Below are 24683 nucleotides of genomic sequence, written 5' to 3' on the forward strand. Positions count from 1 at the left end.
GAATCGAAGAGAATGTACTGAGATGGTATAGTCATGTGGAGAGAATGGATAACAACAGAATGGTGAAAGAGTATATCTGAGAGAATTTGAAGGAGGGAAGAGGCGAGGTAGGCCAAGGAGAAGGTAGCGGGATATGGTGAACGAGTGTGTGAGGAAGAGAGGTATGGAAGTCGGTAAGGCTAGGGAACTGACAAATCGAGCTGGCTGGATGAATGTTGTAAGAAGGAGTACATGATCAGGGATTTGGCACCCCTTTTTTAACATGACAGCATCTGGATTGACTCTATCGGATACATTTATGTGAAGCTACAGAATGTGGTGAAAGTTTCTGGCATATCAGATAAAGTCGGGATTCTGGGGGCTTGAATGATGAGTGAATGGAAGTGTGGCCCATTGGAGTGGTAAACTCAGGCTGTCTGGACGTTGATACTCCTCACCCTGCCCCAGGGTGGGAAAGGAGGTCTGGATGATGATGATGAACATTTGTTAATGCATTTAACACCATAAAAACATCTTAACTGCTTTACTGTTTTTGTTTTTAGAACAATACATATGTCTTACTACATTAAATCCCCTCAAACAGCTGTTAATACACCATTCTGACCAGACAGGCAAGTTAAAATACATGTGAAAGATACCAGGAACCAATGCAGTAGATCAATAAGTACGTATCAGTTACTATGGTGATGGCATGCCTCACAGGCGGCTGGCTTCCACAGGCAAACAACCCTAAAATGTAATAACACTCTATGCACTCCACACTCACTTGTAGTGCCTCAGTAAATACCAATGATGGAATTAAGCTTTTAACATATGAATACACTGAAATGTTGATAGAATTATTCAAGAGTAAGCTTAACTAAAAGAGCAAGAAATTTTTTGAGAAGTGTCATATGCACAAGGACAGAAATTCATGGTCAGGAATGGTTAATTATGAGAATTTCAGATTCACAGATAAAAACACATTGCTAATAATGCTGGCTCTATAGTTACATTAAATATAAGAGGAAAGGGTCATCTGGTTCTTGACTGAGAGTAGCAGAATTGGTGTAAACATCGGCGATCCAGCACCACCAGTCTGTTTAGGGGTTCATATTCAGGTATTAGGCAAAAAACTGAGGGCAAACTTGTGCACCCTGAACCTATTACAATTATACTCATTATTTGATTTGGTATTTGTGGGTTTTTGTTATTATGGCAGTTTTGCAGACCAGTTAACCGCAATCAAAGAGGTTTGACCGTATAAGTTATTTATGCCTAACTATGAAACAGTTGAGCCTTCCCAACTATTCTCCACCCTTCCTCTCTCCTCCATTTCTCCTTTCTTGTGCTAAGATTAATTACGATGTATGGGTGTAACCACAAGTTATAATTACTTATGATGTACTGTACTAAGTTTATTTTATCCCCTTCAATCCATTGATGCATTTTTTACTCCAACAATTCTATTCAAATCAGGAAGGACCTCTTGTTATGAAGGTGTTAATGCAGGTATATCTAACCTCTTCTGTTTGAAGTCTCTCCTGACTTGAATAAAAATGTCCGGAAAAAATGGAATATAACATGAAATATGTTATAAGATTTAAGATGTTAACAGTCTTCCTCATCATCATTATCATCATCCGGACCTCCTTTCCCACCTTAGGGCAGGGTGAGGAGTAGCAACGTCCAGACAGACTAAGTCTGCCCAAGCCAATGGGCCATATTTCCATTCACTCATCATTCAAGCCCTGGAATCCTGGCTCTATCTGATACACCAAAAACTTTCACCACAACCTGTAGCTTCACACAGATGTACCCAATAGAGTCAATCCAAATGCTGTCACATTAAAAGGGGTGCCAAATCCCTGATCATGCACTTCTTCTCACAAAATTCATCCAGCCAGCTCAATCTCTTGTCAGTCCCCTAGCCACAACGACTTCCATACTTCCCTTCCTGACACACTCATCCATCATATCCCTCCACCTTCTCCTTTGCCTACCTTGACTTCTCCCTCCTTCAAATTTGCTCAGATATACCTTTTTCACCACTCTATTGTTATCCATTCTCTCCACATGGCCATACCATCTCAGTACACTCTCTTCGATTCTGATGTCCACAGACTTCCTCACTCCACATCTTTCACAAATCAAATTATTTCATATCCTACCCACTCTCCGTACTCAACGTACATTCCTCTACAGTCCCATCTCCACTGCTCTCACTCTTGACTTTTCATTTTCATGCCACACCATAGTCTCACAACCATATGTTAAAGTTGGTACTAACACTCCCTCATGTAAGCCCCACACAGCTGCAACACTCAAGCCTCTGTTTCTTATCAAGGCCTTCATAGCACCAGCTACTTTCCTTCCTTGTGTCACTCTACTTTCCACTTCTTTTACACATTTTCCTCTCTTCTCTCACTATATCCAGGTATTTGAACTCTCTCACCAATTCCAGTTCTCTCCATTCACTGTAACATCAAACTTGGAATCACCTTCTCTCTTGATTTTCATTACTTTACTCTTTTCTACATTCTTTATTTTAACAAAAAATAAACAAATAAATAACTGCCTGAAGTTGCTATGATCAGCTGCATGATCACTAATAAAATTTTAACCTGATGTGGTAGGCTTCACTTCAGTACAAAAGTCGCTGCTTTATCAAAATCAATTCAACAGTGAGTGAATTTCCTTTTTTATTTCTTTTTTTAACTGCAATTCCTGTTTTTCTGGGGGGAGGGGAGGGCATTTAAGATTATATAGCTATCCCTGCCTCAGGCACATCAAGGAATAACTACAGTACCTCTATTGCAAGCTGGTGATGCACACTGGAGTTTACTCAGGCAATCACAAAATTGATGAAACTTTCAGATGTGGTAAAGCCTAAACACCCAAGAAGATTCAAGAAGTTGTGTACCAATGCAAAGTTTTACATTCTAAATCAAAGGCAGCAAACTTACCTGATGGGTTGTATTACTCCAATTTCATTATTGACTGTCATGACTGAAACAACAACTGTGTCGGGTCGTATGGCTGCCTCCAAATCTGCTATGGAAACAATGCCTGATTTCTGGACTGGCAGGTACGTCACATCCCATCCTTCACTCTCCAAAGCACGGCAAGAGTCCAGAACACACTTATGCTCCTGCCATGACAGATACTGAATTAAAAAATCTTGCCCTCTCACAAGACATCACTATACAATGATAAGATTACAGTACAGTACTGTACAAAGCATTCTGCATACTTACCAAGAAAATTAGATAATCTCTGATTCAAAGATGCTGAGAAAATATAGGGATTCACAGTACCATGTCATTCACAAAGACTCCAACATGCTCGCATGCATCGGATTTGGTCACTTAATGTCAGATATCCACTCCGCTTGAACAAAGACAGCCTCCCTATTCTGTCCCTTATCCCTTAGGGCAAACTCAACCTCGTCTCAGGTTTTTTTCAGTCTGGACATGTGGAGAGAATGGAGAATGAAAGACTGACTAAGAGGGTGTATGTAGGTGAGGTGGAGGGAGGGAGAGGGAGGGGTAGACCGAGGATGAGGTGGAGGGATGGAGCTGAGAGGTATATGAGGGAGGGGGGGGTGAGCTGGGGGGAGGGTAGTCAAATGGTGGGTGACAGAGCGACTTGGAGGCGTTTTGTCTGCGGCCACCCTTTGCGGGATTAGGGAGTCGGGCTATAGATAGATAGATAGACTCTCGCAACCCTAACCCCCAATGTTCACATTTCTCACTTTCTGCACCGAACTGTCATCCTCTACCCTCTCAAATTGTCATAACTCCCCCAGGACTCTCATTCAACGATACAGTACATAATCATGTAATCATTATAGTTTCTGTACGCTTGAGCCTATGAATATCTTCTTCCTATATTGCCCAGGTCCCACTACTGTAAAGCATTACATTCATGTTAACATATGCTGTATACAAGGCCTCTTAGCACAGAGGGAAAGCCCTCTCAGTGTCAGGAGAGGCAACATCTACCTGAATTTCCTCCAACCATTCCTTACCCTAGCCACAGAGCTAACCTCAGCTCCACCTCCAGCACATAACATGTCCCCCAAACTGAACTCCTCCACACATTCGAGTGACTCTCCAGGAAGAACCAATCTTTTCTCGCCTCTCAATCTCTATATGCTCTCCCCAGCAGATCGCACACACAAACTCAGCATTATTTTGCAGCCCTCTAAATACCACACACCTCTTATGCACTCACTTATCACAAACACTGCACATGACAGAGTTATCTGGCACTTCCCACACCCTCGTGGCAAACTGCACAAGGCCAAACTCACTCTGTTTTGACAGCACCACCACAGGCCCTAGATAATCACTTTTGTTTTATTCACATTCACTCTCAAACCCTTGTACCACATTCCATCCCTTCACTTTCCAAATCTTTCCTCCACCTGCCTCTCATTCTCCACAATCAACACCAAGTCATCAGCATACAACACCTCCCATGGGAGTCAATTTCTGAGGTGACATGGGAGACCTTCAAGCACCATGATAAACAATAAGGGGCTCAAGCCTGACCCCTGATGCAAGACAACATTCACAGAAAACTCATCATGCAACTCTCTGTTCACTGTCAGCTGGATGCAAGCACCCTCATAAACTGCCATTAGAAACTTTAACCAGCCACTCCTCAGTCCAAAGCTTTCTCATTGCCAACTTCACCACCTCCTTAGGAACCCTGTCAAAGATCTTCTTCAAATCAAGAAAGAAAAAGCACAGCACGCTCTTCTTTCCTATATATTTTTCTTGATGCTACTAGGCAATGAATATTGCATCAGTGGCCCCTTTGCCTGGCATAAACCCAAAGTGCATCTCATCAATATTCACTCTCTTTCCCTAATCATACCTTCCAGGATTCCAAGACTCTCTCCACTACCTTCATTTTCTGGTCCAAAAGTTTTATGACTCTATTACTGCCTCTCCAGGGCAACACTCTTCCCTTTACACACATTTACAATGACACTCTTTAGTCAGTCATCTGCAACAACACATTCATATAAAACCTAACTGATCAAATAAGAAACAACTGACTCCCATACTTCCTGAGGCATTCAACAATTCAGCAGTCAACCTAGAAACACCCACCACCTTCCCAAACTGCATCTTGTCGATTGCCCTGCTCACAGTAGCAGCATTAATCAAAAGGACCAAACACTGGATCCAACTGTATGAAGTGAACAACTGCACAAGGATAAAGAAAGTACAAAGTTTGTTTAACTAACCCAAACACTGGGAAGTGGATTTTGAAAGTCTCCACTGTAGCTTATAATGTACTAGGAACAGTTTCTTCACATCCTAGGCTTAAATGATGCACTGTATTAAAATAATAAAAATTATTAATGGATTCCAGGCATCTGAGCAAGCTTTACTTACTGTTTGAGTTGTTACCACATGCCGCTTTTTTGACCTGTAAAATCTGGCCACTCCCTTTATACTGATGTTGTTGCTCTCTGTGGCTCCAGAAGTGAAAATGATCTCTTTCTTATCAGCACCAATAAGGTCAGCTACTTGCTGTAATGAAGGAGTTGATCATTATTGCCAGTTTCTTTTCTGCTGAGTTTTATCACAGCAAAGGCTACTAGATGACTAGTGTAATATATAATACAAACAAACAATGACAATATAACATCTGATGGACAGTATACTGGTGGTTTATAGTCATAAAAATTCTCTAGGATGTCACAATGTCTCTTTAGATCCAATATTTGACAGACCTAAATTTCTCTTAATTCCGAATTACTCCAGTTTCTGTCAAATTTATGCTCTGGTTGCATGGAAGTACTGTATACCCTAGTAGTTTTATTATGTTTCAAATATACAAGACACTGTGGACAACCCATAAGACTGAAAGAAATTATTTACATCATCAGCAGCTGCATTCTAAAAAAAAAAAATAATAATAATAATAATAATAACAAAAATGTACAATACATGAACTGTATACTTACAGGGTAGGTTGAATCTATAAATTGCAAATATTCAAAAAGGAAAAATTACCAACAAGGCATCCAGTGAAATAAGCCATACATTCCTTCATATATAATTCAAGACTAACAATAATAAATAGCTAAGGCTCCTTTCAACAATCTCTCCAGATTCCCAACACCATGCATAATTTTATGCTTCTTTGTAAGCAACGTTGGGTCTGGTTAGTACTTGGATGGGTGACCGCCTGGGAACACCAGATGCTGTTGGCATCCCTACATGTCAAGTGGGGTTGGTGGAGGATTAGTGCCCCTCCCTGTAAAACAATTAACTCTAAGCCATTGGCCACCCCGTCTGGGATACATGGCGTCTGGCAATGAATGAATGAATGTATTTGTAATATGAATTACTAATCTACAAACTTTCCTAATACAAGCCCTTCAGCCACTGCCATTACTGTTCTCCATTAGCACTCCAAAATAATCAATTACATCATTCCCAGTGCCACAATGAGTTTTCCGATCAAAAACACTCTATAAATCCTGAGCTTATCCTAATATTCTATCCTGCTGGTACCAACATCTCCCTTTCTCTTCCACATCTCTACCATCACAACAAATACTAACAATGATCAGCAACATTTTCATCATCTTAAACTTAACCACTTCCTTATAAAAACAGCCTATTAATTTCCTTTTTACTTAAACCAAACACCAGATTTTTTTTTTTTAACTGGGCCCTAATCAAATCAGTTCACTTTGGGTCATTTAACACACAGCTCTAACCTGTAAAAACAATACCCAGTATATATTTCTGCTATAACACTTTCATCTGCACATCAATAAGAACAGGGATGTAGCATTTTCATTCATTCATTATCTAATTCAGTGTTATCCCATGAGGAGCATAGCAGCCCAGGGCTAGGCAAGTTGGTCCTGACATTTAAGATGAGAGTGACCAGCCTCACTCATCCCTGAGTGGCATTATGTGAGCAATAAACACCAACCACACATTGGATATAAACCTTCACCGGCTCAATCTGATTGGAGCGCCTTATTTACCCACTAAACCACCAGGCACCATAATATGGTTATGTGGTTACCACCCAGTGTAGTAAATGGCTTCCTAGTGTACAGGAAACCATTTGGCTCGTTGCTCAGTGTAGAGTCACCCATAGACAGAAGCAAGAGGAAGGAATGAAGGAAAGAGAGCCAGAAGAGGAAGGATGGAATGACGGAAAGAAGAGAGGCAAAGGCAGGCCCCCGAGAGTAGCACTACATCGAGTGTTTCAGAGATGTAACACCTGTAAAAATCGCCTATAATTGGACTCTATTTCCAAGTTTATGGTGCAGTGCTCAGAAAAAAATGAAAGATGATCATGGTGCCATTGTGCAATCATCTTCAGAACTATTTTTAACACAGCCAATCAACTTTTTATGGGACCTTCACAGTAAATTGGCAAATAATAACACCAGTTTGGTCCTGGCTAGTCTGGATTGCTTAAGTCAGGCTAGGTCAGATGGGAGTTAGGTAAATGCTTAAAATATCACTCATTTACAATGGAAATGATGGTCAAAATCGCATGAATCTGATTTTAAAAAAACACAAGAAAAAACATAAATTACTGGTAAAATCCAAGAGTGGCTGAGAGTCAGAAGTTACCCAAATGACTTTATTCTCTATCTCTAACACTTCCAGTTCGAAAAATCTATTTTAAGCTCAATACAGTTATCTCAAAATAGTACGACTAATATAAAGAGCATCCCTGAATTGAAGAGTTGAGCTCTGATTTGCAACATAAACTTTGAGTTCTATCTATCTATCTATTGCCAGATGCCATAATCCCATAAGGAATGGCCATTTGACTTTGAGTTATTAGTTTTACAGGGAAGGGCACTAACCCTCCACCAACCCACTTGTTGACATGTAGGAAGCACTTATGGTTTGGTTATATGGTTACCACCCAGCATTGTAAATGGTTTCTTGGCTTACAGGAAACCATTTGGCTTGTCACTCCATGTAATGCCACCTGTAATTCAAGAAAAGCAATAAGAAGTGACAGTGAAGATGGGAGAAATAGGAAGAGTGGAGGGCAGGCACAGAAAAAGAATGATAAAGATTAAGGATAAAGTAGGCAGCACTACATCAAGTGAGTGGATTAATATAATATTTTATGGTTTTATTGTAAGAATGGTTAAGTTTACAACAGCAGATAAGAGGGGAGAAATTATAAGTGCAGTCAAAACTCTGAAAGACACAACAGGCAGACAAGAAAGGACAGGGATCTACACTGCTCATGATACATGCCTATGCAAAGAAATGGCAAAAAGTAGCATAAGACAAGCTACAGAGAGGGAAACAACAAGATGAGGATGAAACTGTTACAAGAAACTCCATAGTAGTAAAAATTGGGATATTTCACAGAACAGGTACCAAAACAAATGTCTACGAATAAATTAAAACCTAAAGGACATAAATCAGTCTAAGCATATTAATGAGAAAATGCTGAAGGGAAGAGATTAGTGTTGGTACAGTACACAATGTAGGTGTCACTGTGAATAAACTAACTGAATTTAAACTACGAATTGACAACATGGAGCCCGATATTGTATGTGTACGCAAGTCTTGGTATAAAGGTCACATGAATTACCAAATATTAGAACTGAAAAGTTACAACTTAGCTAGGAAAGACAGCTCCAAAAGAAAAGGGGGCCTTCTTATCTATATACAGTACAAAAGGCTTTCCAGTGTAAACTTTGGAATCAATTACTGCAATCCCTCCACTATCCGATATAACAGAGCCAAAGGCATGTCCGAAAAGTGGGTCCGTCCGGATAGTGAATCCCTGCCTCCTGGACTGGTACTTATGAATCCTAACCCAGCCTAACTCAGAAAACCACCTACAGTAAAATCTCAAATTTGGACAGTTTAGAATTTGATGCATCAGATTTTGATGCATTTTGGAGAGGTCTGCCTACCTTACTTTTCGACGCAAATTCGCGAATTTTGATGCACTCAGGGCCAGACTCCAACCAAAACAAGCAAAGATAATATGTTTGATGCGAACCAAAATGCTAGAAGTGAAGGAAAATTATAAGAAAAAGTATGAACCTAACCTAATATCATATGTAACATGTGCTCTCAGGGTCAGACTCCAACCAAAACAAGCAAAGCTAATATTTTTTATGCGAACCAAAATGCTAGACATGAAGGAAAATTATAAGAAAAAGTATGAGCCTAACCATATGTGGACATGCATTTCACTGCAATTTAGTTGTATGTATTTTCTTTGTATTTTCGTTGCAACTTCTATCTATCTATCTATCTATTGTCAGACACCATAATCCCATAAGGGGTGGCCATTTGACTTTGAGTTATTTGTTTTACGGGGAGGGGCACTAACCCTCCACCAACCCACTTGTTGACATGTAGGGAGCACGTATGGTTTGGTTATGTGGTTACCACCCGGTGTTGTAAATGGTTTCTTGGCTTACAGGAAACCATTTGGCTTGTCACTCAATGTAAAGCCACCTGTAAAGAAAAGAAAAGCGATAAGAAGTGACAGGAAAGATGGGAGAAGTAGGAAGAGAGGAGGGCAGGCACAGAAAAAGAATGATACAGGCTAAGGAAGAAGTAGGCAGCACTACATCAAGAGAGTGGATGAGAGTCGCCACCACCTGTTTCAAAATGGCGAGCAAGAGTGGTTCTTTGGGAAGCAGTGGTAATGTTGGAGAGCAGCCTGGAACCTCTAAATCTTTGCAGCCAAAGGAGAAATGGCAATAAAGGAAAGAGCAGAAATACACCAAGCATACATCTGCTGACAGTATGGCAATACAATGCAGAACTACAGGTACTTAACCACAATTATAGTTCATAAAGTTTACACAGGGTGTGGGCAAAAAATCATGATTTTAGGTAGTTAGGTTTGGAGGCCCCGGACCCAAACTAATTTTTCCCATAAGAAGTTCAGTTTAAATTTCGATGATTTGAATTTCACGGTGATTTTTAGGTACATATGTCCATCGAAATATGAAATCTCAAGGTACATAACTCTCTACTGGACATGCATAGCACCTATGTAAGACCCTATTTACACAAATAAGGGACAGAATGTATGAAATAAATGAAAAGGAACCAGCGAATGAGGAATTAGAAGTGAGTATAGAAAATATTTTCCAGTAAACAGGATACTTACAACATGTCCGTGGCTGTTCGTCACGAAGGTTAACCTGCTTCCTCTAAGGCTCTGGCAGTGGTGAAAATGATCTTGAAGCACATACAATAATCCAGTGTTGTGCTGCACTTAATCCTTTGCACTATGAGTTATAATTGTTTAACACTGCATATTCTATTCTTGAATGCACCATGCCAGTTTCAACCGCCAGTTTAAACTATGTACTTAAACTTTGCACTCTGAATTCTAATTTCATAACACTGCACAACACTGTAAATTCCCATGAGGCTTAGTGGTGAGGTATTGCAGTTTATTCACTGTTTATTCACAAAAAAAAGGACTTGCGGCATCCCGTGAAAGAGCGCCTAGTCAGGATGGTACTTAGGTGGTAACTGGGGAGGGATAGGGGAAGCAAGCAGTGAGCATAAACACAGCTGTTTGGCACTGCGCGCCAATTTCAAAGTACAGTTGAAAAAAATGTCAGATTTTTTTCTTTTTTACGTTTTTTGGCCATTTTTGGGTTCCAGTGGCCCGGGCCCAAAATGTCTGGTAAGTGGGGAGTCCGGACAGTGGGCGTCCGGATAGTACAGGGATTACTTATGATTTTAATGAAAACCTCTTGCTGGAGATTGAAAACAAGAATGTATATGCTACTACTGGTCTGAGTCACAGGAGGCACTCTGCAAGTCAGAGGAAAATCAACAGTCTTCTCAAAATACTAAAAGAAGCTGTGAGAACAAACAGACATCCTGTACTTATGGGAGATTTCAAACCTTCCAGATATAAACTGGGAATCCTACACAGCTCCTGGAGGACCTGAAGAATATTCTAACAGATTCATTAAGACTATATTTGATAACTACCTTGCTCAACACATACAAGTAACAACCAGAACAAGAGAACAAGAACCCAGTACATTACACCCTGTTAGTACAAAAAAAATTAAAAACAAGACAGTTGAAAACCTGACACGCAATAGCCTTTTAGGCCTTAGTATTTATAAGTTTTTCAAATACAAACACATAAATATTAACCCGTGGATTGCGAGCCACAGCTCAGGCTGGGTAGCACACGTTGTGCCCCACAGATCAGGCTGTGCTGGCCGTGCATCATCACTAACTACTTGACCCCAGTGCAAACTTAAGCATGGCGCTAAGCAAAGACGGAGAGAGAAAGATAGTTTTCTTTTCACCAGATGATGCCCTGGATGTTTATCTTCATGTTTATAATAAACAAAAACAATTTTTTTTTCATTTTATTCAATTATCCCCTACATAAACTTACACATGGCCATCGGCAAAGATGGAGAGAGAGAGTTTTTATTTTACCAGATGATGTCCTGGATATTTATCTTCAAGTTTATAATAAACAAAAACTGAAAAAAAAAACTTCTTCATTTTTTGCACACCACAGGGTGGGGTAAAAAAAAAAAAAAAAAAAAAAAAAGGCAACTGCGCAATCCAAGGGTTAAAACACCAGCCAGATATAATTTCTATAAATGTGAATTCAGTACTCCCAGATCAGATAACAATTCCTGACAAACTTGACAACACTCCTAGAAAAATTTAGTAAGACCAAAGCTTGGGATTACCCCATGGATGTTTACAAGTAATGTCTTGTATGTTCCAAAAGAAGAGCTAAAAGAAACAACAAGAAAACCCACATGGCTCAACAGGGAAGCAAAGCAGGCAATAAAAAACAAGAAATGTGTCTGGAATAGATCTGTTAAAAGACAAACTGCTACCAACTACCATACAAAGACTACATACATGAAAATGACAAAACTAAAAAGGTACTCAGAAGTGCAATATGTACTTATGAACAAATCATCAGTATGGGATATGAAGACAAACACCCAAGCATTCTTTAAATATGCAAACTGGAATGGAAATGTAGGAAAACCAATAGATAACTTTAAGAGAGCACATGGAATAATAAAGCAGACCAACATGGAGATGACAAATGAACTAAACAAATCTTTGCATCAGCGTTCATGAAAAAAAGGACAAGGAAGCACTAATATAAACACATCAACTGCATGGAGGAACATCATCAGAGCCATATGAAATAAAATCACCAGATGACAATATTCCACCACCTGGAGATTACAACATAAGAAAGGACACTGTCAGAAGCATTTGAAAGTTGTAAATGAATAAATGGCAGTGGGCCCTGATAATATCTACCCAAAGATTTTAAAGGAAATAGTAGAGGTAATAGCAAAGCTTCTAACCCTAGTTTTTAAGAAATCCACTAATGGGGGTGTGCTACCACCAGTCTGGAAGAATGCAGTCATAACTGCTGTACACAAGGGTGGTAATAAAACTGTAGCATCCTACAGACCTGTATCACCCAAATCCCCAGTAATCAGAATTTTTATGCGAAGATTGTAAAGAATGCGATAAAACACATGAAATACTGTATAATAATCTTATAAACAACAAGCAGTATAGTTCCATACCATGAAAATCATATGTAGCAAACCTGCTGGAGACCTTAGAAGACTGCACCAAGTGGTACGATGACAGTGAACCCTTCAATGCAGAGGACTTAAGCTTTCAATAGAGTATCCCATGAAAAACTCCACTTCAAATGAAAGAAACTCAGCATAGGAGAGAGTGTATTACGCTGGATGGAGTTTTCTGTCAAACAGAACTCAGTATGTTGTAGCAAACAGAGTCAAGTCCAGGTGGATTCAAGTCAAGAGTGGAAGGCTACAAGGGTCAGGCCTTGGACCTATCCTGTTTGTTACATTTATAAACGACCTCCAAAACAGCACTAACTGTTCACTGATGTCATTAAAATCTATCATAAAACCAAAGTAGATATACTCCAACCAGACCTACTACATCTCATGGGCTGGTCACATATATGGCAACTCTCCTTTTATACAAACAAGTGCATTTCTCCTTTCTCTGAAATCTCCATTCTAGGAGATTTCAATGTTCACCATCACCTCTGGCTCTCCTCTCCTTTCACTGATCCACCCGGTGAACAAGCCTACATCTTTCCTATCCTTAATGACCTAGAGCAGCTTGTACAGCACCCTACCCGTATCCATGATCGCCTTGGAGAGAGCTCCAATATACTTGACCTCTTCCTTACGACTAAACCTTCTACTTACACTGTTAATCTTTTCTCAATGTTGGGCTCCTCCGATCACAACCTTATTACCTTAACCTGTCCTATTGCTCCGGAACGGCCTGTGGACCCTCCAAGGCAATGTCGATTGTGGCACTTTGGAGCTGCAGATGGGGAGACCCTCAGGCAGTACATCTTTGATTTTCCATGGAATGATTATTGCTTCCATGGCCAGGAGCTATCTGGGTGTGCCTTGTGCATTACGGAGGTTATTCTCTCGGGCATGGAAGCATACATTCCCTTCTCATATCATTTGACTAATGTAAGAAAGCCTTGGTTTAATTGCACTTGTTCTAATGCTGTCCTCAACAAGGAGAGGGCCTATAAAAGGTACCAGAGCCAACCCACCCCCGAATCACATCTTTTTTATGTTTCTGCCCGGAATCGTGCTGTCTGTTCTTTGCTCTGTTAAAAATAATATCATCCGTACTAAATGCTCTCAATTCTCCAACTCAAATTCTTCCCGCTCCTTCTGGCGCCTTGCCAAAAACCTTTCTAACAACTTTACCTCATCATCCTTCCCTTCTCTTTTCTACTTTGATGGTTCTGTAGCTATTTCTTCTACTGATAAAGCAGATCTCTTTGCTCAGACTTTCTCCTCCAATTCCACCTTAGACAATTCCGGTGCTGTTCCTCCATCACTTCCCCCCCTCTGACTTCCTCATTGCTAACATTAAAATTTCTTCAGCTGATGTATGTTTTGCCATCACAGGCCTCAATACTAACATGGTATATGGGCCTGATGGAGTCCCTCCTGTTGTCCTCAAGAACTGTGCTTACACCCTGCCTGGGTAAATGCTTTCGCCTTTGTCTGTCAACTTGTACCTTTCCTTCTTGCTGGTAGTTTGCTCTCATTCAGCCAGTCCCAAAGAATGGTGACCAATCCCAACCCTCTATCATCCAATTGCTTTAACATCCTGTACCTCAAAAGTTTTCAAGTCAATTCTTAACAGAAAAATTTTAAAACATCTTTCCTATCAAAACCTTCTTTCTGATCGTCAGTATGGGTTCTGTCAGCAACGCTCCACAGGCGATCTTCTCACTCCCGGTCATCTTCATTTCGGGACTTTGGCGAAAGCTTTGCCATTGCACTTGACATCTCAAAGGCTTTAACCCCTTAAGTGCTAATCTCATCGATCGGGCTTTTTGCGCAATTTCTTAAGAGGACGAGCAACACCGATCATACAACATCCACAAAAAACTGGTGGCAGCTGGCTCCATCCCAGCTGTGACGTAGATGGCTTCTAACCAATCAGAACTAGGTGTTGGACACACCGGAGAGGGGACCCAGGCCCGCAACCAGGCGGTGGGGGGCGAGGGGAGGGGAGGGAAGGAGAGGAGAGAGGAGGGGAGGGAAGGGAAGGGAAGGGGATGGAGGGGACTGGAGGTTTGAAGAGGGGAGAGAAAGGGAGGATAATTTTTACTATTTATCATATTTTTATTGGGGGGGTTCATGACCTATTTCCCTTGCTAGATTTGACAGCTCGGCGGGGAGGGAAGGGGGAAAAGGAAAGGGGAGGCAAGGTTAGGCGAGTGGAAGGGAAGGGAAGGGAAGGGAAGGGAAGGGAAGGGGGGGAGGGAGGGGATTGGAGGTATGAGGAGAGGAGAGGAGGGAAGGATAATTTTTATTTGTCATATTTATCTGGGGGGTTTGTTACCATATTATTTTTTTCTAAGCACATTACAATGGCTTATAACATCTATAAACACCAAAAAAAATTGATTTTGGTGATTTTTTTTACGCATTGTTGTGAAGAAAACAGGTGTGAGTGGTGTATTTTCTTTCTTGCCGGGGCCGCGACGGGTAACTATTATAAACTTTGACGGGCCATAGCTCGGTAACTATTGGGTCTAGGAGGGTGTGGTTTGCGTTTTCAGATGTGTAAATTCAAGCTCTATAAATCGGGCATAAAACTTTTAACCTTTGAGGAAGTCGAAAAATTGGCCTGTTTTTGCGTCCTGGGGGACAGTCGAGGCTGGAGAATTGCGTACCCTATGGGTTAAATTGAGTCTGGCATAAATCTTTAATTTCCAAACTTCCCTCTTCTGGTTTCTATCCTTCTATCCATCCCTTCATCTATAGCATCCTTTCTGGTCGTTCTATAGCTGCTGTTGTAGACGGCCATCGTTCTTCTACATCTATCAACAGTGGCGTTCCTCAGGGCTCTGTCCTATCACCAACTCTCCTCCTTTTATTCATCAATGACCTTCTAAGCTGTACATCTAACCCTATCCACTCATATGCTGATGAATCCACCCTTCACCTTTCCATTCAGTTCCTGCAACGTCCATCTCAGCAGTTACTTCAACAAACAAGGGATGAGGCTATGGCACGCCTAATGTCCGTCTTGGCTCATACCTCTGACTGGTGTAAAAATAATCTGGTTGTTTTTAATGCATCAAAGACTCAGTTCTTACACCTATCAACCTGACAAAATCTTCCACAGGTGTACCCACTAATTTTTAACAATATTCAGCTTAATCCTGCATCATCCTTGAACATGCTTAGGGTTTCATTGACTTGGGACTTATCTTGGAAAGATCATATTACATCTCTTGTAAAATCTGCTTCCAAGAGATTAGGTGTGCTAAGCCAACTCCAGTCCTTCTTTACCCTTGAACAACTACTGACCCCATACACGGGTTTTATCTGCCCGTGTAGAGTACAACTCTCACGTGTGGGGAGGCTCCCCACATACAGCTCTTCTCAATAGGGTGGTGTCAAAGGCTTTTCGTCTCATTAACTCTCCCCCTCTTACTGGCTCCCTTCAACCTCTGCCTCTTCGCCGCACTGTTGCAGCTTTATCTCTTTTCAGTCGCAACTTCAATGGTCACTGCTCCTCTGAACTGTCTGCTTGCATTCCTCCACCTCTACGATGGACGCATAGCACCCGCCTAGCAGCAAAGTCTCATCCCTCTTCTGTCCAACTCTCTAGTGCAAGAGTTAACCGTAACTCCCAGTCCTTCATTTATAAAACAGGTCAATTCTGGAACAGTCTTCCTCTGTCTGTATTTCCTGCTAGCTATGATCTCCAGTCTTTCGCATGCAGTGTGTCCAGGCATCTCGAAATGATCGGTTCTTGAATTTGGCTTTTTCTTGTATTTTGTTTTTCTCTACGAAGGAACAGTTATTGTGGGCTCCTGGCCTTTGGTTCCTTCTTCCTAGCATTAAAAAAAAAAAAAAGTAATGCACTGTGTAAAAAAACAACCCGAGACAGGACTTAGTTATGCAGAGCGAAAACTTTATAAGTACAGAGTGAAAAGGGCCTGGGGATCACTGCCACCAATGACCTAAAGTTCACAAAGCATATCTCAGATACTGTGAAGAAAGCAAATGAGATTATAGAAATATTAAGTACTCATTTGACTGTATGTGCACAGAAAGCTTTATAATACTACATAGTGATCCCTTGGTTATCGTACACTTGGTTGTTGTGATTTTCATTATCACTGGATGGTGAAAACCTGCACTCCTCTCATTATTCTTTGCCTAAAAAACATTGTTATTGCATACCTGACAGACTGTGATTTAACACTAGCTAACTAGCCACTGACCAGTAAATTATGTGTCGGACTAGTACAATTTTAGAGTTACTAGTCCGGATGAACAAGTAAAATTTTTTTGATAGACTTGTCTAGGTTTTTCTGGCTGGCACTTGTATTTTCTGGAATGTTCCAGAAGGTGCATGTCTGTTCTGATCCAAATCTTTCTGGAAAAATCTGAATGCCCTGGAATATTCTGGAACATACCTGTTCCAATCTACATCCTTCCAGAAAATTCTAAATGTCCAGGAGCATTCTGGATACATGATTGCCAGAACTTCCCAGAACAATCCTTTACCAGAATATTCCAATGCTGGTAATAAACATTAGTGCTGCAAAGACAAGCTTCACCTGTTGTTTGGAACAGCTCATGGAATACACATCCTGGAATAAAGTATTACACATTCACCCTGTGGATTACCGGTAATGCAAGGATTACTTTAGCATGTGAAGAATGCTTAGGATACTGTGGACATACTGCCCACGGACTGTGACACCAGGATTACTCCAGCCAGCATGGATTACTGAGGACACAGCTGATGTTACAGGCATATTGCTTGTGAACTTTCATTGTTGTGTACTACTACACCGGGACTGGTGACTTCAGTATGTGGAGATATCTGAAAGATGTGTCACAACCACAACCAAGAAGGAAACAAACACTTGAGGAAGCAAGAACCAATGATCAGTAGAATGAACAGAAAAGAAAAAGATCAAAGATGAATGTAAAAAGGATCACCCCTGGCTCAAACTGCTACATGATGAACATGGAGAGGAAAAGATGTACTGTGATATGTGCTGCATGAAGGTTGGATCCAGACGTGACAAAAATGTTTTTGTCCAAGGATGCTCAAACTTTAGACTGGAGATCATCAAGTACCATGCATCCAGCAACCAACAATTGTATGCAGCCAACAATTTGCACATGAAAGCAACACTACAGAGGCACCAGCATACAAAGCTAAACTGAGCTTGAACATGACAGCATACAATAAACTTGCAATCCTCTTTCGGACAACCCAGGGAATCAGCATCTAAGGAAGACCAGCACATAAGTATGTCTGGACGGTGAATTTGATGAAGCAAAAGGACTGGACCTTGGGAAATAATACACCACAAAGAGGCACAAACATCGTAAGTTCAGCTCAGTCATTGCTGATGTTTGGCAAAGTGAGATTTGCAACACACTGACAAAGTGCAACTTTGTGTCAGTCATAATTGATGGAAGTTCTGACAGTTCAATTGTGGACAATAAGATGATGCACATGCAAACATGACTGGAAGGGAAAATTGCATCAAACTTCATCTACTGCTTCCAGGTGCTGTGTGGGGCTTCAACACCAATTGTGCAGGCAATTCAAAAGCTCATTGCTACTGTCTGTGAATGGCCAGAGTTTCTCTGCAAACTAGCTGCTCTGAGTTCTGATGGTGCTGCAGTCATGCTGGGCAAAAACAATGGTGTCATTGCACAACTTCAACCCACGCAATCAGCCACCAATGGACACTTGTTTACGCAGATGCAATCAAGCAAGTTCCATCCGTAGAAAAGGTCCTGACGATGCTATCTGGACTGTATAACATGTACAAAACCAGTGCTGTCAACAGAGCAAACCTGAAGAATGCTTACAAGTGCCTTGGTCATAAGGTTCTTATCCCCCCAAGGACTGGAGGTGCAAGATGGGTCCGTCACACTTTGAAAGCTTTGTGCAACTTTCTCACTGGATACTCTGCAATTCGACTTCACCCTGAGCAGCTTGCTGCATCCAATGAGAACAGTGAGAGCAAGTCCAAGGCCAAAGGATTTCTCAAGTTTCTGAGGTCCTGTGACAATGTGTCAATGGCACTGTTCAAGCAAGATCTCCTCAGTTCTTCAAAAGTCAGCCTGAAGTTCCAGGAAGAAGGTTCAGTAGCAGCAGACATTCTCTTGCAATCAAAGCTGCAGTGTCAAGGAATGAAACACTAGCAAAGAATGATGTTCCATTTCTGAAGAAACTCTCACAGTATGAAACCTGCCAAGCTCTTTCTGCTGGACCAAAAACAAGGAATGTCTACAAACTTACTGGATATGGAAACACTGCTTCTGACAGACAAAAACTTGAGGACATTTTGTGCACCAAGCTGAAGACCATATTTGAAGACAAACCAAAACTTGATTCTTGCAACATCTATTGCCAGCTTCAAGCCATGGCCTAACAAAGAAGATGCCCCTGAGAGATTTGGAGATGAAAATAATCAAGGAACTGGGGGATCACTTCCAAAACTAGTTGCAAAACATTGATGACATTCAAGCTAAGTGGCCTTTGCTTCACATGGCTGTGTTTGTTTTGTTCTTGATGAATTTTGAAAAACTGAACTGGGAACAAGTAAACAGAAGGTTCAAAAATAAATATCCCAACTTTTGTGCTTGTTTGATCTGGTATTCACAATTCCTGCCACAAGTACAGTATGCGAAAGGGGATTCTCACACATGAATCTGGTCAAGGCTGACAGGAGAACACACATGACTGAGAAAACTTTGTCCAACTGCCTGATGATCAAACCAGAGAGTCTAAGCATCAAGGACTTCAACCCTGATCAAGCAAATGATCTTTGGTTCAATGTACATCCAAGAAGACCAGGAGCATCTGGCTCAAATGCCAACAGAGCTGATATCCAGTCAGCTGCCAGTGTTTTGTAAGTACTGTCTGATGATGACTTGGAGCCAAATGATGAAGAAGGCATCCAGGATCAGGAATATGCAACAGAAGTTGTGGCTGCTGAAGACAATGCAGCTGAGCCACCACCACCTGTACTGAGCTATGAACTGGTGCAGCAGGCTGGAGACTAATTATAACTATGAGTCGGATTACAACACTGTTGCGGAGGACTGCAAAGGTGTTTTTTTATAAGACTGCTGAATACTGAGATGTATCACTGTGTGTAAAAGTGGAAATTTGTGATAGTTCAGATAAAATGTAACCCTAAATTGAGCTTTGCTATAAGAATAATATATCAGCACTGCAATACACTGTAACACTTTTATAGTTAGTTCACAATTACTGGTACATTTACTAAAATTGGCTGGACTAGTAAAATTTGGCCTGGACTAATAAATTTGGGGGGTTACTAGTCCACTTGGACTAGCTAACTTTGATCCATAAATCCCAGTCTGCCTAAGCTGGTTTCTGCTGACAATGATGTGTAGTACCTGTGGTATCTGATGGCTCTGAGAAATTCAACAATTACATCTTAATTGAAGAGTTAATCCCAGGTAGTGGAGACCACACTCTCCACCCTCTAACTTCAAGCCCATCTCAAGTGTTTCTAAAGAAAATGTTTCTTCTTTACTGTGCCCTTTTCATCACTTTCTATTAGCCTAACCATGCCTTTGTACATTTCTGATAGTTACAATAACAGTAGAGGGTATAAATTGCTGTAAGAGAGAAAATTTGGGTTTAAGAGTGGGGCGCCTAGTACCAATCAGAGTAAATCCTATAGGTTCTGTGCTTTCAATATCATGCAATTATGTTATCAAGCACTAGGCTCAGTGCCAATTATGTGCAATAACCGGGAGATCACTGTATAAGATCTTTGTCAGACCACATCTGGAGTATGCAGTAAAGCTATGGTCCCTCAGTTTTTTTTATCTTTTTAAATGAATGGAGGAAGGAAAAACAAATTAAATTTTACAAAAATTACATAAATCAGATCACAGGTGTCCTCCATTCATTAAAAAATCTGCAACAGTTCGACTTAAATACTGCAAGCTGAAATTTGGGGGGAACTAATCTGGGGATGTAAGTTCCAAAAAGAAGCATTTGCGAGCATAAAGGAAATCTGGTATGCTGAAGTTTTGCAATTGGGCAGTGATTCAGTCATGAGCACTACCAAATGCCCATGAAGCATGAGGGAATGTGCAGAGAGGTGGCACAATGGCTGCAACTTTGTCTGATCATTTGCCATGAAAATATCCATAAAATTTACAGAAAGATATAAGAGCACTGGCACATGTACAAAAAAAAAAAAGAGTTACTAAACTAGTAGCTACCTGGAATCAGTCATCTAACATAGGAGGAAAGATGAAAAAGAAACAAGCAACTGACACTTGAAAGCAGAAGACAAAGAGGAGATCAACTACAAACAATCAATATAACAAAAGGAAGAGATAATTTGACTGAAACATACTTCTTCCAAAGAAGCGTAACAATCTTAGAGGAAACTCTACACACTTTATAAGCAACATTCTAAGAAATTAGAAAACGCTTTTTCTCCCAACGATTAATAAATGTAAATTATGTGAATGTGCCATACTTCTTCCAAAGAGGCAGTAACAATCTAAGAGGAAACTCCATCAACTTTATAACCAACATAAGAAGAAACACATTAGGAAACACTTCTTCCCTCAAAGAATAATAAATGACAGGAACAGATTACCCAATATGTTCTAAGTGAAACTAACTTAAATGAATTCATACATGTTTATGATCAATAAAACACATACCGTACTCAAAAAATTAAAAGCAGAGAGAGTTTAAGATGCGGGCATAAAAAGTGCCATTAGGTCCCAAATAGTCCTGCTAAATTATAATGGTATGTTAGAGTATAGTGGTTACCTGTCTGGCAGTTTCCATGGCTCTCTCACTCTCCCATCCATAGCTGTGTGTGCGAGAGTGTGGGTTGCCATACTGGTGTGTGAGGTATGGTAGCATGGCATCCAACACGCGGGGGTCCAGTGGGGTGGTAGCTTGTGCATCAAGGTATAGTGGCCAGCTTTCTGGACCTTCATTGTAGTCTCTTGTCTTACTTGTTGATATGCTGCTAACATTTGCGATGGATGCTGAACCTGAGGCATCATGCAAATAATAAGTACTGCATACCTGTTGTTCATACAGTACTATACTGTAACTGGATTTCTAAGAAATAAAACTACTGCTTGGAATGCAAAAGGTACACTGCTTATTCATAATACAGATGAATTATACAACTCTTTGCATTAGAGATGTACTGATGTATCGGTATCGGTGGTATCGGCCCATTTTTAGGGTATCGGTATGCCTACTTCTTCATTCACCTTTATCACTCTGTTTTTGTCTGTCGCCTCTCTTCCTATTTCTCACCATCATTCACTCACTTGATGTTGTGCTCCTTACTTCTGCCTTCACCATTATCACTCTTTTTCTGTGTCTGCCCTCTTCTCTTCCTATTTCTCCCAACATTCCTGTCACATTTTATTACTCCTCTTTCCATTTCAGGTGGCTTCACACTGAGTAACAAGCCTAATGGTTTCCTGTAAGCCAGGAAATCATTTCCAATGCTGGGTGGTAACTATATAACCAACCCACGTGTTCCCTACGTGTCACCAAGTGGGTTAGCGGAGGGTTGGTGCCCCTCCCCGCAAAACAATCAACTCAAGAATTGACGGCCACCCCTTACAGGATTGTGGCATCTGGCAACAGATAGATAGATAGGTATCGGAACTGGTATCAGCTGATTTTCTGCCGATACTACCGATACTTAAAAGGAATTCAGTGCATAGTATATCACTCATAAGAAGCTATTTTGTTTAATAGAATTTGGATGTTTTAAAAGGATGAAAAATAAATCTATCTATCCATCTATCTATAGCCCGACGCCCTGATTCCGCAAAGAGTGGCCGCAGACAAAACGCCTCCAAGTCGCTCTGTCACCCACCATTTGACTACCCTCCCCCCAACTCACTCCCCCCTCTCTCATATACCTCTCAACTCCATCCCTCCACCTCATCGTCGGTCTTCCCCTCCCTCTCTCTCCCTCCACCTCACTTACATACACCCTCTTGGTCAGTCTATCATTCTCCATTCTCTCCACTTGTCCAAACCACCTTAGTGTAAAAATAAATTATTAGCAATATTCAATTATTTAGTATCATATTATTTTGAGTACATAGTGCATAGTAAAACAGTACATTCTTTGGTAATAAGCCACATCTGCCACCATGGACATGTACGAGACAGGTTGGTAGCCTCACATCAGCGGCTCAGGGCCCTGCCACAGCCCTCAGACAGCAGGCACCACCCTCCCTCACTGGTATCGGTATCGGTACGGTATCAGTAGTAGTATTGGTATCGGTCCAATTTTGTGGTATCGGTATCATTCAAAATTTTGGTATCGGTACATCTCTACTTTGCAAAACTGGCTACTGGTATCTGATGAAAGGAAACAGCACAAAACAACATACATTTCAAATCTCCTTAGGCTGAAATTCCAGTCAATTTGTGGTTTTAGACAACTATTGAAATGGAAGATTTCCTTTTTTCAGTTGATATTTTTCATACTTTACTACAGTAACTTATCTTCTCCATGAAGCATGCTCACAGATGAAAATAAATTTCCAGTGAATTTTACTTGGAGACATCTATGTATGTGACGTGTTCAAGTGTAATGCCGTATGGTAGTGATACCTGGGCAGTAAACAAAGACAGCATTCATGGGTACAATCATACAGAAATGACAATGATCAGAAACATGTGTAGTGTATCCTTATATGTGAGGACTGGGGGGGGGGGGCTAGGTTTATGATTGAAGAGTTGAGAGGAAGGATGGGACTGGAATACATTGGTGTTGTGATGAGGAGGGGCAGAATGAGATGGTCTGGGCTTGTGGAGATGATAGAGGATGACAACTGAGTGCAAAAAGTGAGAAGAGTGAATGTTGGGGGCAGGGCTGTGAGAAGCAGACCAAAGAAGACCTGGGACAAAGTCATAGATCATGGCCTCAAGGATAAGGGACTGACAGGGAGGCTGCCAGAGATCGAGCAGCGTGAAGAGCTGCCATTAGGTGACCAAGGCTGACGCATGCAATCATGTTGGAGCCTTTATAAATGATACAAACAATATGATACATCCATTTACACTAAAAAAAATATCAAAGTAGAACCAAGTCTGACAATTTTTCTTCACTGAGCACATAGCATTTGCAGTTGTCTTCCACACGAGTCCTGTAGTGGCATCAAGTGTTAAGGCATTTGAAAGACTTGATAAGTACTGGAAGGACCAAGAAGCAACTAATGTATGATCATGAGGCAATTCTGAATGTACTGACAATTTGGCAGGGTTTTCTACTGACAGTGCTCAGTAACAGACTGACATGGATGGAGACCTAGACATGCAGATTTAAAGGCCTATGTAGTGTACACACTGTACATAAGTACCACAATTACAGTAGTGAGTCTGCTTTGGCTGAGCAATGTAGCATGCCATGTTCATACTCCTACCCAAGTACTGTAGTGTTGAGATTTAATAGCCAATTATGTTCTAAATCTCTTGGGTTAGGTATGGTTAATTCATGTACCGTATAAAACTAACCTAAAAAAGCCTATTCTTAACATAATAAAACATGACTGGCTTATATAGATCACAGTACCGGTACTTCACCCATAATCAGGGCCTTATCAAATCACCCAGTCAAGTGTTGTTTCAAAGAAAATTTAGGCACGGTTAATCTTCACTGGTGAGCATGTTTCATAGAAATTACAGGCTAGTACAATGTAAGGTATGTAAGGTAAGATGAGTCTTATCAACTGACAAAAGTAAGTACTCCACCCAACTTCAATGGCTGTCCGAAAGCGCTCAAACTGTCCAAGATTCTTGCTTGAACACTATACAGTACCGAACTTGGCTCCTGTAAAAAATAAGTGGAGAAGTGATTCTCCAATTCCTATCTCTATCTGTTAACACATCTGTGTTAACATGAGCTACCGGTATCTTAACTGAATATCAATATAGAAGTGACAACTGGCAAAAGCGGGTGCTCAATAATTCACCCTATTATTTACTTACAAGTAATAAAATAGGCATTTGCAACATGTATTTACAAAAGATATTGCTTAGAATTGCATAAATTAATCACTGAGAATATTGCTTGTC

At 40.8% G+C, this 24683-nt stretch overlaps 1 protein-coding gene across 2 annotated transcripts in view; it reads right to left on the reverse strand.

The window, feature by feature from the left end:
* LOC145417886 (cysteine desulfurase-like) overlaps positions 1-24683 on the reverse strand; it is a 126842-nt gene that overhangs the window by 100051 nt on the left and 2108 nt on the right. For both annotated transcript variants that reach the window (XM_080286501.1, XM_080286502.1), the window contains exons 2-4: positions 21393-21622; positions 5391-5528; positions 2946-3130 (exon numbers count right to left, since the gene is read on the reverse strand). In XM_080286501.1, coding sequence (XP_080142627.1) covers positions 2946-3130; positions 5391-5528; positions 21393-21622 — 553 coding nt within the window. The remainder of the gene's footprint in view (positions 1-2945; positions 3131-5390; positions 5529-21392; positions 21623-24683) is intronic.

This window comes from Coenobita brevimanus, chromosome 111 (assembly GCF_032717465.1).
Source record: "Coenobita brevimanus isolate Jiangsu-jjx chromosome 111, ASM3271746v2, whole genome shotgun sequence".
Lineage (NCBI taxonomy): Eukaryota > Metazoa > Arthropoda > Malacostraca > Decapoda > Coenobitidae > Coenobita > Coenobita brevimanus.